Source organism: Phyllostomus discolor, chromosome 6, assembly GCF_004126475.2.
Source record: "Phyllostomus discolor isolate MPI-MPIP mPhyDis1 chromosome 6, mPhyDis1.pri.v3, whole genome shotgun sequence".
NCBI classification, from domain to species: domain Eukaryota; kingdom Metazoa; phylum Chordata; class Mammalia; order Chiroptera; family Phyllostomidae; genus Phyllostomus; species Phyllostomus discolor.
In genome coordinates, this window is record NC_040908.2 from 13,195,734 (window position 1) to 13,211,678 (window position 15,945).

At 57.3% G+C, this 15,945-nt stretch overlaps 1 protein-coding gene across 1 annotated transcript in view; it reads right to left on the bottom strand.

Moving 5' to 3' along the window:
• The window catches only part of DNMT3A (DNA methyltransferase 3 alpha), a gene marked incomplete at its 5' end in the record, with an annotated part of 72,015 nt that extends 59,902 nt beyond the window's left edge, over positions 1-12,113 (bottom strand). The window contains 1 exon segment of the mRNA XM_036027735.1: positions 11,958-12,113. Within this exon segment, the coding sequence (XP_035883628.1) occupies positions 11,958-12,113 (156 nt within the window).
• Positions 12,114-15,945: the final 3,832 nt, after the last annotated feature.

A 15,945-nucleotide genomic window follows, 5' to 3' on the forward strand; every position in this document is an offset into this window, starting at 1 on the left:
CCCGAGGCAGGCCAGCCCTGCTGCTTCCGAGCTGTCTTCCGAGACCCCACAGACAGCTACCCCCACTTAAGAAAAGACTGCTTGGATCTCAGAGGAAATACCATCAATGCAACTGAACATCTGCACAGTTTTAAACTGGGCCCACAGAACTATAGTGAATGTCAAGGTCAGGTGGTTCTTGGTCTGACTCCACCGCTGCCCAGTGGGCACGGTCTTGACCCTTCCGGGCGGGTAACTAAGCACTTACGGAACAACCGGAGGCAATGGGAGGTCACGGAAGGCACAGGGCCTACAGCACACCCGAGTGCACAGAGCTTGCCCATTTGGTAGTGACTGGACCCTTCTGAGCCTCAGTTTCCTCATCCATGAAATGGGTGTCCATTCTGCCTGCTTCACAGAGTTTTATGAGGGCTGATGAATGAATGGTTTGCCCTCGTCTGTTTTTTGTACTACTGGACCCCCAGAGCCTACGCCAGGCCCAGCACTTAGCAGGTCCTGCCCCCGAGGTGAGAGGGCTTACATCCTCCCTGGCAGCCAGAGGCCCACCTCTGTACCCGCCCGGAGAGCACTAGGCCAGACCCAATGGAGCCTCTGGCCATTCCTAGTGGCCAGGCCCATGGGACTGGCCCGCACAGGGCTGCAGACCAGAAGGGGTGCCGAAGTGGGTCAGGATCAGCCCAGCCAGTCACTGGGTTGAGCAAACCTCTGCCTGACACTATTTAACAACTTACAGAGGCTTCATTTTCTCACCTTTTTAAAAAAATATATTTTAATTATTTATTTTCAGAGATAGGAGAAGGGAAGGAGAAAAAGAGAGAGAGAGAGAGACACCGATGTGTGAGAGAAACATTGAGTGGTTGCCTCTTGCTCGCCCCCAACTGGGGGCCTGGCCCACAACCCAGGCATGCGCCCTGACAGGGAATTGAACTGGCGACCTTTCGGTTTGCAGACCAGCACTCAATCCACTGAGCCACACCAGCCAGGGCTGATTCTCTCACTTTTACTCTGAACTCATGAGACATGTGAAAGCCTCTGATCAGCAAAAAAACGAACCATGAATACCACACAGAAATCACTCCAAAACAAAGGCACTTGACACGTCAGGATCAGCACGTGGAGAAGGCCTTGGGGGGCCCCGGAGGGGCAACCCCTGTGCCACCTGCAGCTTTGCTAGTGTTCCTCACCTTACGTCACACGTGCTCAGCACGTTTTCTTTCCCTGTTGAGTTCAACTCAGTGCAACACCCCCCACCCCCGCCGGAGGAAGGGGTGCAATGCCCTGACGCCCAGGTCCTGGCCTGCTGAGAGTGCAGACAGAGATCCCCGGGGCAGGCTGCCACGTACCGAGCCTGTTGCGGGGCAAGGTGCTTCATGCCCAGCCCAGCATTCGGGCCTCGGGCAGTCCTGGGCTGTGCTGGAGAAAACCAAGTCTCCACGAGAGCCTAGGTTAGGACCTGCACCCAGGTCTGAGTGACTTCGTGCCCTTCCCATCAGACCCTGAAGCACAGCTTTGTGAAGAGCATGCTGTTCTTGGCCAACATATCATTTCTTCCTCGACGCGGCCACAAGTCACAGGGCAAAAAGGAAGGAGGCCCCTTTTGCTCCGGGCCCGACTGTGTTCACACGAGGAGTTGGGGGCAACACACTGAGAAGGGGGAGCAGGTGGCTCGGGGCCGTGTCCCTCCAGGAGGCGTAGCGAGGGGCTCAGTCTCGCATCTGTCCTGAGACCCATTTCATTCAATATCCTTGCTGATAGGCTGAGCAAAGGAATTTAAGATACGCTTATCAAATCTGCAAGTAGCGCTGAATTAGGAAGCGTTGCTAATGCTCTGAAAGGGAAGAATCTGATCCACAGTGACTCAGAGCAGCTGGAAAACAGTAAGAAATTTAGCAGGAACAGATCTGAGCCCAGGTTGGTTTCCTCATCTGTCAAGTAAGGGAACTAATTAGTCAATCCCTCCACTGGGAAGTGGCAGGAGGGGGCTGAACTTCTACTTCGGTGGGCTATGGGAGGGCAGAGGCAGGCTGGGCTTTTTGCTCTGCTCTTTACTCACAAATAACCTCAAGAATATTTAACCTCTCTGGGTCTTGCATTTCTCACCGACAAAACTGGGATGCTAGCCCTGGCTGGCAAAGCTCAGTGGATTGAGCACGGGCTGTGAACCAAAGTGTCGCAGGTTCGATTCCCAGTCAGGGCACATGCATGGGTTGCAGGCCACGGCCCCCAGCAACTGCACATTGATGTTTCTCTCTCTCTCTTTCTCCCTCCCTTCCCTCTCTAAAAATAAATAAAATCTAAAAACAAAAACTGGGATACTAATATCTCCCTCGGCCCTGGCTTGGGTAGCTTAGTTGGTTGGAACATCGTCCCGATGTACCAAGGTTGTGGGTTTGATCCCAGGTCAGGGCACTTAGAAGAATCAACCAATGAATGTGTAAACAGGTGGAATAACAAATTGATGTCTCTCTCTCTCTCTCTCTCTCTCCCCTTTACCCCTCTCTCTAAAATCAATCAATAAAATAATAATAATGTTAATAATAGCCACCTCACAGAGATGTTACAATTAAATAAGGTAATAATATATGGGAAGTTGACATATGATACTCAAGAATTGCTAACCTCCTCTGCTCCTGCAGCACACCCTAACCAGAACTATCCATAAAAAGTGTACCCCCCCCTCCCCCGCCTCCCCCCCCCACACAAACCCCAGCTCACCGGCCCACATGAGCAGCTGTCACTCACTGCTGCAGGCAGGCACACCCCAACATCTGGCTGGTGCTGCTGCAGTGAGGTGCTCAGGAGCACTGGGGCTCCACGATCTTCCCCCAAACCAAAGCTGATTATGTCACCCCACAGAGCGTAAGCTCTTGCTGAGGGGCTCCCCGGAGCCTGCAGGATCAAGCCGGGCGCAAGCTCCTTAGCCCGTGTGAAGGAAGGCCCCCTCAGGACCTGGCTGGCAGCCGCGGAATCCTCTCCCCACTGCCTCCCTCCCACCTGTTCGAGAACAGACCTCGTCAGGTGCAAACGCGGGCTGCTTCCCTCCCCAGCACCTTGGCACAGACCCCTCCTTCCTGCTGGCCCACCTCCCTCTCCCTCAGGTGGACCAGCAAACCCTTAACTTTCCAGCTTACTTCCTGGATCCCCTCCCCCTGGATGACCTCCTCCCCTCCCTCACCGAGAACAAGTTCATGCTTCCTTCTCCTGTAGCGCCCACTAACCAGCACTCCCATTGCCAGCTACTGTCCTAGCCAGGCCACCAGCCCCTTGAGGTTAAGGGACTGTGTCTTCTTCACCTTGGCCTTCACCCCCAGAGCCTAGACCAATGCACCTGAAACAGGGAAGGCACTCGAAAATACTCGATACATGACTGTCGCATAGTAGGTGCTCAATAAACGAGCCCATGTGCGCAGAGAGGCACACATACGAATCCACAAATCTGCCCAAGTCCAGCCACGCATGAGGCTCCGGGGCTGCTCTGAACGATGTGACTCCCAGGCAGGAAACAGGGAGACTAAGATGTACTTTCTAGGCTCCAACGCAATCATGTCACTTTACATTTATGTAACTCTTCACAGCTTTCAAAGCACCTTCCCATTGGGTGGCCTGTTAGATTAGGGAGCTACCATCGGCCCCTCTCAACTTCTGAGGCGATGCTTTGACCTACATTTTGACTCAGCTCACTGGGTGGATTATTTTAAGCCACACACAACTGCTCATTCTGATGCGCTGGGCTGTGACGATAATAATCTCCCACATTTTTACAGCACGCGGTAATTAACAAGGCATTTTCACATACGTCATTTCATTTTTATTCTTACACAGAAAGCGGAGCTGGTATTCTTTCTTTTTTTTTTTTTTTTCTTTCCATTAGACAGGCGGGAAATCTGAAGCTCAGAGAGGTTACCTAACCTGCCGAGATCAGAGAGCCAGGAAGCGAGGCCTTTTTGAATCAAAATTTAAATGTTTTGATGCCCAGCCCTTAGGTCTCTGCACTGCAACGTACCACTGTACCCTACTGTGCGGTGTGCTGCTGACACGTGTGCACAAGTGTGCGCACACACACACAGTGAAACCATACACATGTAGGCAAACCAAGGTAAAGGAGCGCACTGCATTCCTACGCACAATCCACACACAGCTGTCCCAGGGGCCTCACACCTAGCTGGACACCGTACCCCTCTCTCCAAGAGAGGCATCCAACGAGGCCCTGCCCAGAGATCGCCAGCCAGACGTACGTGCTCCCTGCAGAACGCGCACCGGATGCTACTGACCCAGCATCCGCTGAGCAGATGTCTCAAGTCGGTGTTGGAGCCGAGGGGATGAACCTGCCGGATCTAGCCAGCCACTTGCCCGGGCCCCCTGGGACAAGAAGCACGTCCAGCCTTTGCCAGCTGTCTGGCTGGCCTCCCAGGGCCCGTCCGTGATTGTGAAACTCAGTGAAACGAATTGGCTTCCCCCGCCGGCAGAGCCCCGTTCTGGGCCACCTGAGGACCCTGTCCGCAGAGCTCCGGTAACGGGACCCCGCACAGCACACTGTGCACGCGCACGCATGCATGCATGCACGCACGCGCTCGTAGGCCCGGCCTGCCCAGGTCGGGCCTGCAAACAGGTGAGCAGCAGGGTGTGTGGCTGGACAGGCAGGGAGAGACAGAGGGTGACGATGTGAACTGCCACATCACACACAGTGGCACTGGAGTCACCGTAGGTCCCCACACTGCCACACAGCCCTCCAAAGCCCTGCTTTTTCTGATCCCACTCACCTCCAAAGCTCATCAGCCCTTTATCTCAATTATTCAACAAGAGTCAACAAATAGTCATTGACAGCCAGGTGGGCCTCATAATTATCATCGGTGAAAATCACCCGTCCCTCCCAAAACGCCAGGCTCCTGGAGGGCAGCAGCCCTGTCCCCAGTCCTGCACACAGCAGGTGCTTCATAAATGCTAAGTGGCTGAAAATGGTCGCACCTGTGGGTTTTCCCCGGGCCCTCCCCACAGCCTGTGTGCCTTGCGGGGGCCCCGCTGCCTTCGGAGCGAGAACCCGGGGAGCACAGGCCCAGCAGACTGCAGCCCCGAGTGCTCACCTCTGTGGTCCCGGGGCCACCATGAGGCCAGGACCATGGATGTGCTCGAAAACAGTTATCGTGCGCCTACTGTGTACTGGATATAAAGGTAAGCAAGTGAGGAACTCTGTTACACAGAGAGAAAGGCAATGTGTAAGCAAAGAAGTACCTGGCAGTGCCGAGGGTCAGAATGGGGCATGCCCACCCCCTGCCAGCAGCAGCCACCTCTGTGCACACCCAGCCCACTCACTCACTTTACTCCTTCAGCAGCCCCCCCGCCCCCACCGGGCTCTGCACAGCCCACCCTCTCCTCTCCGTCCCACTAGGTCCCGTGCTTTACGGAGGTGAAGACTCCAGGCAAAACTACCTCACAGCCACGTGGCCTTCGCCAAGTTTCTCAACCTCTTTCAGCCCCAATTCCTCATCTGTCAAATGGGGTCATGACAGGAGGCCCCGCCTAAATTACTGCGAGGATCATGTGAGTTGATTGCCGGGCAAAAGAAATTCCCTTATAGGCCCTTCTGCACCATGCAAACGCCAAGTGGGGTGATTATAAGCAAGGTCCCTAATTGCCTTGTGGTTCTCTCCGCAGAGGCAGCTGCAGGGCAGGGCCAGGCCCCGTGCCCAGTGCAGGTGCCAGGAAAGAAGGGCATCCCCCCATTTCCCAATCGCCCGGGACACCCCCTGCCGCTCACTTCCCTGCCTGCCCTCTTCCCCTCGGCAGAGCTGAGTTCAGCTTTCCCGGCCCCCGGCCCCCTGTGACCTACTTCTCGGCAGCGATGGGCAGGAGAGCCTCGGAAGGCGGCCACTGCCTGGGCCCTCACGGGTTAGGTCTCCTGACGCGTGCCTCAGTTTTGCTTCTGTTCAGTGAGTGAAGGGAAAAGGAACCTCAGGCCTGCCTGTGCCCAAAGACCCAGAGAGAAGTAACCTTTCTTTCTACCACGTGCTGGGTTCCCTGCAGGCTTCAAGCCCACACCATCCAGCCCTGACCGGTGGCTCAGTTGGTTGGGCGTTGTCACACAAAGCAAAAGGTCTCCGGTTCCATTCCTGGTCAGGGCACATGCCTGGGTTTCCCATTCAGTCCCCAGTCGGGGCGCACACAAGAGGCAACCGATCCATGTTTCTCTCTCACGTCGATGTTTCTTTTCCTCTCTTTCTCCCTCCCTTCCCTCTCTCTAAAAATAAATAGATGAAATCTTTAAAAAATTAAAACAAAATAAACCCACACCGTTCATACTCCCATCTGCATTTTCTGCATTCTTCTCCCAGGCCCTGGCCACCCTTGGGGCTGTACCGAAATAGCAGACCGACACCACAAATATGCACACAGGCAGGCAGGCAGGTAGGCAGACAGGTATCCAAAATAAATTACAAGACTAACTCGATACGTGCTGGGTCCCTGTGTGAAGCACTCACACATCTTCTCCTATAAGCCCCCCTTTCCCTGCTCAGAGGTCACAGCGCTGAGTCACACAGAGAGTCCAGGTTCAAACACAGGTCTGTCTCCAGAGTCCAACTGACTCTCACTCAAGACCATTGATGGCAAGGTTAGCTAACCCTGACATGTAACAATAGCTAACTCAGAGAATGTTAGAGAGCCTAACACGTAGGTCCTGGTTAGCGTGGGGTGGGGGGAGGTGTGGGGAGGGGCACTGTTGATATCACACATCTGCTCGACATGCCCAAGCATCTAATTGACCTCCTGGAGCTAAAAATGGCTGTGCTAGTATTATTAGCTGTTCCTGAAGAGGTCAAAGTAAAGCTGCCTTTTCTGTAACTGTTTAAATGTACTAAGAGGGATGCTATTTGAACGACCCCTATAGTGACTATTATAAAGCAAAGAGCCTGGCTTAAGTGGGGGGTGTGGGCATCTAAGTACAATCAATGCAGAGCGAGCCCGGGGCGGGTAACGGGCCTGGGGGTCCGCAGGAACAGCTGAGAATGGAGCTGGGGCAACCCCACCCGAAGACGCCCTGAGCTCCCCTTCCAGAGCGCAGGAAGTGGTCAGTGCCCGAGGGAAATAACACTCGCCAGGCCTCTGGGTTGGACTTAGGTGAGGAAGGAGGAGCCCTGGCTGCAGTGCTGGCCCTGCTCGAGCGTGTGTACATGCACTCATGCACGCACTCATGCACGCACGCACTCATGCATGCACGCACACTTGCTGTGCTCCCTCTGCACAGACATGCTCCCGCTCTCTGCAGTCTCTACCACCCAGCAGGTGAGTATCTTCCTATGCTCTCTCCTGGACTGGGTCCTTCAGGAATGCGGGTTCAGTTTGTACGACAGACTTGGGAAGCCCTACTATGGGCTAGGGACCTGGAAGGAAAGGTACCTGAGCCGGAAGGAAAGAAGAGAGGGGTTGGGAGGAAGAGAAGCAATGTGTGCAGAGAGGAAGGGAGGGAGGGAGGGAGGGAGGAAGGGAGGAAACAATGGTAAGAAGCTGTGTGCACAGACACACGAGCCCACGGTCACGCACACCAGCCTGTGTATTTGAGGTTCTGCTGGAGTCGAAGGGTCCCCAACATCGACCCAAGGGCAGAGCACCATTACACAGAGGAGAGCATTCTCTGACCGCCCTGACTTTCGGTCTAGACAAATGTACTTGAACCTGCAGCAGAAGAAACGTGGATGGGACGATGAAGCATCACAACTGGGCAGCACCAGTCACTCTGCCCTCCTTCACGCAGGAGGGAGCCTGAAGAGCAGGGAGGCCAACAGCACGGGCTGCCTGGGTTCCAATCCCAGCACCACCACTTACTGGCTATGTGACCTTGGGCAAGTGACCTAGCCTCTCTGAGCATCAGTTCAGTCTTTTCACAAGACTAAGCAATGAAGATAATAGAGCCTACTTCACAGAGCAAATCATAAGAATGAAATCAGAACGCCAGCACAGAGCTTAAGAGAGCACCTGGCAGGTAATCAGCACTGAACGCATCTCGGCTGTTATGTTTCTGAGGCCGAAAGAAATTGGGAAGCAGCTAGACTGGGACCCAGCCAGGGGCTTGGACCCCTAGCCGATCACTGATCCATACTCGTGTATCTGAGCAGGTCCTTCCAGCCCCAAGGCTTGGGGTGCTCTTGGTCCCCTTTCCTGTTCCTTCTGCCCCTCTCTTTCCCCTCCGTGCAGGGCCTGGCACCCTGCCTCCACAATCCCCTCCCAGCCTAGACCAAGGCTCCTGGCCTCCCTGCTGCTCACCTCCCATCCATCTCCCTGGAGCTGGCTCCCCTCCCTCCGCTGTGACCCAGGCTTACCCAGCTGGCCCACCCTGGCCAGACCACAGGAGCTCAGACCCCCAAAGCCTGCCCTCCCGGCTTCCCCAGTAAGCCCCCCTGTGGTTGGGGGACTGCAGGGAGAAGGGATGCCGGGCAGGTGCCAGGGTGACCCACATGCACAGACCTCTCTGGGCACGCCCTGCCACAGGGCAGCCACCTCAGCCCGTCACCCAAGGCTCTGCGTCCTGCCGGCGTCAGCCTGGGTGCCGGGATTGCCGTCTTGTGAAGGGGTCTAGCCCACTCTCACTTTCTTTTGCATCTTATCCACAAAATATTCCCTGAGCGCCTACTCTGCGCTAGTCGGGCCCTGGGGCCCTGCCCTCCAGGCGCAGCAGTTGGGCTGGGTATTATCCACACCAGTGCTCCTCGGGGTGGGGGGCGGGGCCCATCCCCAGAGCGTCTGGTTTGCGGGTCTGGGGTGGGGCCAAGCATTTGCATTTCTAACTTTTCCAGGTGCTGCAGGCCTAGGAATCACATTTTTAAATGGTTACATAAGTTTCAAGTGTACGACATTATAGTTCTATGTCTGCATACATCCCCAAAAGTCTAGTCAGTGGGTATCCCCATACAATTGTCGCCCTTCCCCCCTTCCCCCACCCACCCCCAACCTCTCTACCCTCTGGTAACCAGCGATCTGTTCTCGGGGTTTGTTTTCGTTTTGCTTTGTCTGTTCAGTATTTTTTTTTTAAAGAATCCACATCTGAGTGAAATCATATGGTTTTGTCTTTTCCTTTCTGACGTATTTCACTTAGTTTTATACCCTCGTGCACCCTTAGGTTCACTGCAGCATTACGTGCAGAAGCCAAGAAACAACCTCAGCGTCCACCTATGGGTGAATGGATAGGAGTCACGTTCTGAGGACCACTGGTCCACAACGAATGGGAGTTCAAGGCAGGCTGAAGCACGGGCTTTGATCAGAGAAGGGGAGAGAAAGTTAGGGAAAGGGCTCGGCAGGCAGAGGAAGCGGCACAGACAAAGGCCTGGCGGCTCCAGGAAGTACTGGAGTGAAAGGTGAACAGAGGCGGGGCCCAGAGGGCGGCTGGGAGGGCATGTGGGGCCAGCGGGTGGCCACACCCCTTCCCTCTGGCTCCCAAGCCGTTGTTTTGTGCCAGGCACCCCTGGCGACTCTGCCAGGCTCCTTGAGCTTCAGCCCAAGACCATCTTCCCCCTCTGCAGCAACAAGGCAGCCCTGGCCCGGGCCTGGCTCTCACAGGCCGCTGTGGGCAGCTGTCGGTGTCCTCACCCACCCTCCCAGGGCGGGCGACTCCCCGGAGCTTCGGGAGCCAGCCCGGAGGTGCCAGGGACCTGTGCCAGGTGAGCCGGCATGCGTGCTGTGGGCGTGCCCCGGCCCCTGTCTACCAGCTCGCTCTATCTGCACCAGGATCCGGGCCCGGGTGTGTGTTTGTTGCCGCCGGAGCCTGCGCAGTTACTATGGGTGGATAATAATAGCAATCGTAATCCCTCATAATTGGACCAGACTTTGCTGTCTGCAGGGCACTTCGATGCCCATGACCTCATCTGACTCCCACAACCGCCCTGCAGAACAGGCGCAGCTAGAGTTACTATCCCCATTACACAGCTGAGCAAGCGCGAGCCCTGACGGCCTGGAGTCACATCTCCAGTGCGGGCCTGGGACCTGGGACTGCTGACTCTTCATCCAGTGCTCCTCCTCTGTTCCGAACTGACGTAACACAGCGCCCATCTGCTGCTCTCCATGGGAGGGGCCGGGGCCCTGCCGCCCAGGGCAGCACAGGCCAGTACCAGGAGGGATTTGGCTTGGCTGTCCCCTCCTTCCCCACCTGTGGGGGGGGGGCAGCTGAACACCCACTGCAAGTACATGGGCACAAAGCTGTGTCAGTACCAGCTAGGACCTCGGACCAAGGGAGGAGGGTCAGGGTCACCTAATCCAACAGAGGAGCAAAGCCAGGTTCAAGGAAGGCAGGGAATTATCCATGGCCACAGCTGCCACTCGAGAGCACAGGTGGCCACAGATGGCCCCGAGCCTGCGGTGGCGGGGGCTGGGTCTGCCGTGGCCTGAGCCTGGGTGGGACTAGCCCAGAAGACCTGTGGGGTCACCTGGACGACCTCTTCTTTTCCTATGGGGTCAAAAAGATGGCAATGACCTGTGTGTACGCCCTAGAAGCCCTGGCCAGCCGGCCGCACCACGAGTTTCCTCCCCAGCTTGGTGGGCAGGCAGCCTTCCAAGGCACGCAGTAGGCTTCCAGGCTGGGAAGGCAGGTGTCTGGACTTCATGCTCGTGTGTGTGTGTGTGTGTGTGTGTGCACGTGCACGTGTGTGTGCGCGTGTGTCCCTTCCAGGACCCACACAGGCAGGGTGCTGTCTTTCCCACAGACCAGGCTCCCATCTGGACCCACCGCTAAGTAGCTGGGTCAGCTTCCTCATCTGTCAACCAGGGCCATTTGTCCTTGCCCCACTTGCCACAAGCATTGTCCTGAAAGGACTAAATAAATGGAAACCACCCAGAAAACCAAAATGCACTCTGAAAAGGGCAAGCCCAGGAAGGAGCTGAGCAGGGAGCAGGTCTCGAAGCTGCCCCTGCCGGAGGGCCAGCAGAGCTGGCACCCTCAGCGTGCTCAGGGCCCCACATCTGGGAGCAGGGGTCCACCCTGGTTCCAGAAAGACAAACCATGCCCCATGAACATGCCCTGATGCCATCAAGAACCACCACCCCTCAGGGAAACAGGACCAGGCAGAGGGAACTGTGGGGACCAGGGTACGACAGATAGGACACCCCAGGAAGGACTGTGGCTGGCACAGCTTCCCCAGAAGGGAGGTGGCAGGGTTACTCTTCCACTGCTGGGGGGCTTTGCCTGTAGGTGGACACAGCCTGTGGGGACCCAGCAGGGACTCCCACCAGCTTGCTGTGACCCCCTCTACCCGACTGAGGCCCACCCAGACAGAAGGGTGAAGGGGTCACCCCTCACAGAGCTCTGAAAATGAGGAAGTCACTAGCTCCATGGGCAGAAGTGACACTTGCTCAGAGCGTGGGGTGGGGGTGGGGGATAGGAAGTCACCATCTCCGCAATGACTGATGTCAACCTGAGCAGCCGGCACACCGCAGCCCTGTGCCCGTGCCAGACGGGCAGCCCTAACGCGGCCTCACGCCCACCAAGTCCCCCCGAACTTGTCTTTGGCCTTCCAGAAGCCAGTGAACACCCTGGGAAGGCAGAGGCAGCTAAAGCAGGTAAAGCAAGAGACTCACCCGAGGACACAGCTAGTAAAAGACCAACCCCAAAAGGAATCCATGTCTGGGGACCCTGCAAGGCTGACCTAACAACCACAACCACACAGACCTAGGGTTTGAACCCCTGCTCAAACACCACGGGGGTGGGGGGAGCCGCGAGCGGGGAGGTGAAGGGGGGACTCAGGACCCGGAACCTGACCACCGGCTCAAACTGCCCCTCTGCCACCAGAATCTGACCTCTCCCTCCAAGCCTGTTTCCTCATCGCCAACCAGGGCTGCCAGTCCTCCCTGCGCCTGCGTGAAAGCTGAGCTGTGCGGTCCAGCGCTCAGCACGTCGGGGCTGCGGCGGTGACTTGGGGACGGGCCCTCCCCCGACCTGGGCTCCGGCAGGAAGGTCTCCGGCAGAGCCAGCAGCTCACCTTTCGGTCCTCCTCCCGCTCCAGGGCGGAGCTGCTGGTGTCGCCGGGGCCGCTGGAGGGCATCGCGGGCAGCTGGGCGGTGGGAGGCAGGCTGGGACCACACGGGGCTCGGGGGCCACTCCGCCTTGGGGAAGGAATTCTCGTGGTCTTCGTAAGCAGTTACAAGTCAGACATAGATCCGGGTGCCGAGCGAAAAAGTCCGGGGAAACTCGGCCTCAGGCTGCCTCTGGGTGTGGGTTTCTGATGGCTCCACCTGTTGGGGGAGGGAAGAGGGGTCAGCAGGGCAGCAACCCCCCCCCCACCCAGGCCCCGCCTGACCCCCACCTCCTCCTCAAGGCTGGGCCCTCAGCCCCAGAGCCCCGCCGGCCTTCAAGGCCCAGTCCTCCCCCTGCCTGGCCTGCTTGTCCCGTCCCCGGTGGGCTCACCGGCAGCTCGGGCCGGCCCAGCCGCCAGAGAGCGGAGGAGACGGAGACGCAGCACCTCCTGGCTTCCTTCAGGGCCACCTGCCTCTGAGGCGGCGACAGTCCACGCTGCCACGCTGCCACGCTGCCAGTGGGAGCCACGTCTGCTCTTTCCTTTGAAAGCTTCCCGCACCCCTCCCACCCCAACCACCCCCTGGGAAATCCCAGAGGTCCCCAGCCCAGCTACATTTTCCTTCCAATCTGTCCCCCGCTCGTGCCACCCCCACACCGCTGCTACCCCACGTGGCGGAAGTGAGCGGCAGTCACAGGATGTAGTGAAGCGAATGTCACTGCGCTTTAGGGCCGGCGCTCGGGCCCAGAGAAAGCTGAGGCTGAACACGGGCCGTGGCCGGGCTGAGGGCCTCGGGCGGTGCTGCTGTGGGGCAAGGACGCCGTGGTGGGGCGAGACCAAGGCCACAGCCACGCAGAGGGGGGGATGCGAGGCCCCTTTCTCCGCCACCCCGTTTGCCTTCAGAATCTGGTGGGCTTAAGGGGGGGCCCTCTGAACACACACAGCTGAGTTTTAGGGGATTTTCCTGCCCCCCTGCCTCAGGTGTGGGCCTCCAGCCAGTGAAGTAACAAAGCCAAGGGCCTCAGCTGGGGCTCGGGGTGCTGCGGCTGCAACTCCCTTCACACAAGAGACGGAGCTCCGCTCCCCACCCACCAGGAGATGTGGGCCGAGCCCCTGCCTCCAGAGCGCCAGCCAGGGCCGGGAGGGGACTGGCAGGAGAAGGAAAGTGGGAGGCAGCCTGGATCGGGGCCCACCCACACCCTTCCCCTTTGAGTTCCTGTTCTGCTTCCCTAGGCTCCCCCTCCTTCTAGGGCTTCTCCTCCCATCCCCCTCCTGCTAGGCTCCCTGGAAAACCAGGAAGTGGAGAAAGCACAGGCTTGGGTCTCCCAGGGGCACGGCACCTTGTCCAGGGACGGGTGCCTGGCTGGGAGGTGGGTGTCCCGGTCCTGGCTCTGCCCAGGGTGAGGAAGGGGAAGCTGAAGCCGGGGAGGGTGGGGGAGCCTCCTTCAGGCCAGGAAAGGAGGGGCCCTACAAGCTAAAACCCAGGTAGGCTGCAAGCGCCGCCCTCCCCACAGGTGAGCCCCGGGAAGCCCGAGGTGAAATGCACACCTCCAAGCCTGGCGGGGTGCTGGGCCCCATGGATGTCTGCTCCTCCAACACGGGAGGGAGTCCATGGCAATGGTGAGAGGGGCTGTAAGTGTCCGACACTGTGCCAAGCACGTGACAGGCACTCCCTCTGGGCAGCTACTAGAACCATCACTATCCCTAGTTGACCGTTGCATCTAGGCCCAAAAAGATAAGGACTTGCCCTGGTCGGGTGGCTCAGTTGGTATGGAGTGCCATACCAAAAGGTTGCAGATTCGATTCCTGATCAGGGCTCATAGCTAGGTTATGGGTTTGATCCCTAGTCAGGGCACCAACGGAAGGCAACCGATCATTCGATGTTTCTCTCACACCAATGTTTCTCTCCCTCTCCCCCTTCCTCTAAAATCAATAAACATATCCTCGGGTAAGGATTAAAAAAAAAGGTTAGAACTTGTCCATATTCAGTGTTGGGGCAGAGACTTGAATCCAGACCTCTCTAAAGCTCTGAGTGGGGGGGGGTCTCTGTGAAGCTCCACCCCTCAGTTTACCCTCCCCCCCACAGAGACAACTCTGGACAGCCCACTCGAGACCTGGCCCAAACCAGAGCTCTGCGAGGACTCCACGAAGCATCCATCTGCTACAAACCAGCAGTTGCCCCTTGAACCCACTCCATTTGTTAACACAAATATCCCCAGGCACCCCCACGTCAAAACCTTCAAAAGGATGTGGAAGCTAAAAGGCAGAGTCTGGTGAGGTAGGGCCTTGAGGCCGCAGTCCCAGACGTGGGTGCTAGTCCCAACTCGGGTTTCTCTGGCCCTCTTTCCTCGTCCTTACAGCTGGAGAGTCAGACTAGATAACTCACGAGTTGTCTTCGACCTCAGCCCCGCCAAGCTGTGGGAGGCCCCAAGGGCAAAAGACAGCCCCAGGAGCCCCAGCATGGAACAGTCCAAGGAGCCCCAGGCACAGAGTAAGAGGCAAATAGTGCTGCCCTAAGGCCTAGAAACAAGCAGGGGGCTTCAGTGAGAGGAAACCACTTTCAGTGAACCTCTGGCTGCTGGTGCGAAGAGGAAGGAAGCAGCAGGGAAAGCAGAACATGGTGAGGCCTTGACCCCGACGCAGACACCCCGGAAAGGAAAGGAAATGCTCTTTCCTCCTCCCCTTCCTCCAGATACCCGCTAACGTCTGAGCTGCACGCTGTCCTCACAGCACACGCCGCTGACCCGGGTCCGCCTCGGGGTTCCTCCGTGCTACTCACTGGGACGGACCTATAAGCAGTGCCCCTCGTGATCACCCGGCATCGTCCGGGACCACCCAGCACCCGGCACCCAGCATGGGCACGGCCCCAGGGGCCCACCGTGGGGGCCAAGTGCTTCCCTTTCTCTCTCAGGTATCCCTGACGAGGGGAGTGACCTGCCCCGGGTCCACAGCCCCCACCCTGCGGCGTGTGTCCGCCATGACGGTTCTCTGCCACGCACGGCTCTGCCACGCACGGCCCTGCTGCTCCTGGCACTGAGGCCCCCTCCGCACCCACGCTGCAGGCTGCGCCACAACCGCCACCAAAGAAAAACCCTTGCCCAGCCCCTACCTCCGTGAAAGGCAGCTTTTATTTCCTTCTGGAAACTTCTAATGTCCACAGGGGCCATGAAAAATGTTTATCACAGTGCTTTAAAAAATTGTTTTTAAGGAATCCCATCATGAAAATGTCTTGGCATCACCACCGACATGGTCACCATCATTACCATTTTAATGACAAAGCTCTTGGGGAAAAAGAGTTGGGATTTTGAACATCCGCACCAAAGCTCGCCACTTTCTAAATCCAACTGAGTGGACAGATTTCTCAAGTACGATGTCAAAGTCCCAGATTGGGCTGGAGAGAGAGGGGAGACGCCACCAGTGAAATTCTGGAGTCTAGAAAGCAGACTCCCGATCTCAGGCAGCTCATGAAAACAGACTTACAACAAAGTCCTTAGAAGACATTGACATGATGGCAGCAGGTACCTCCAGGACCAGGGCTGAAGAGGATGCGTGTGTGAAAACAAAGAAGATGGAATCGAAGAAGAAAGCCCCCTCGACCCGCCTCCCCCAGAAGTCTGAAGGCTATTCCCTGGAGAGAGGAGAGCAGAGGGCTTGTGCAGGAAGGGTAGCCTAGCCGGTTGAGAGGGAAGGTTTTATTCTAAAACCACGGGGATGAAGGTTGTTATAAATGTGATGTCATGTCCTACCGGCCCCCCCGCCCCCCCCACTGGGCTCCTAGAACACTGGCAGCTGAACTCTAACCTTTTTGAAAGGCCTAAGGGGGCAGATACCGACCCCAGAACCGAAACGGTGTGCTACTGGCTTATTTGGTACGACCAGTGGATCAGGAAGTCCACAAGTCCCCGGTTCTTAACCTGGAAAGGACAAGCAGGGAGACACCTCAGGGAAGGCCCCA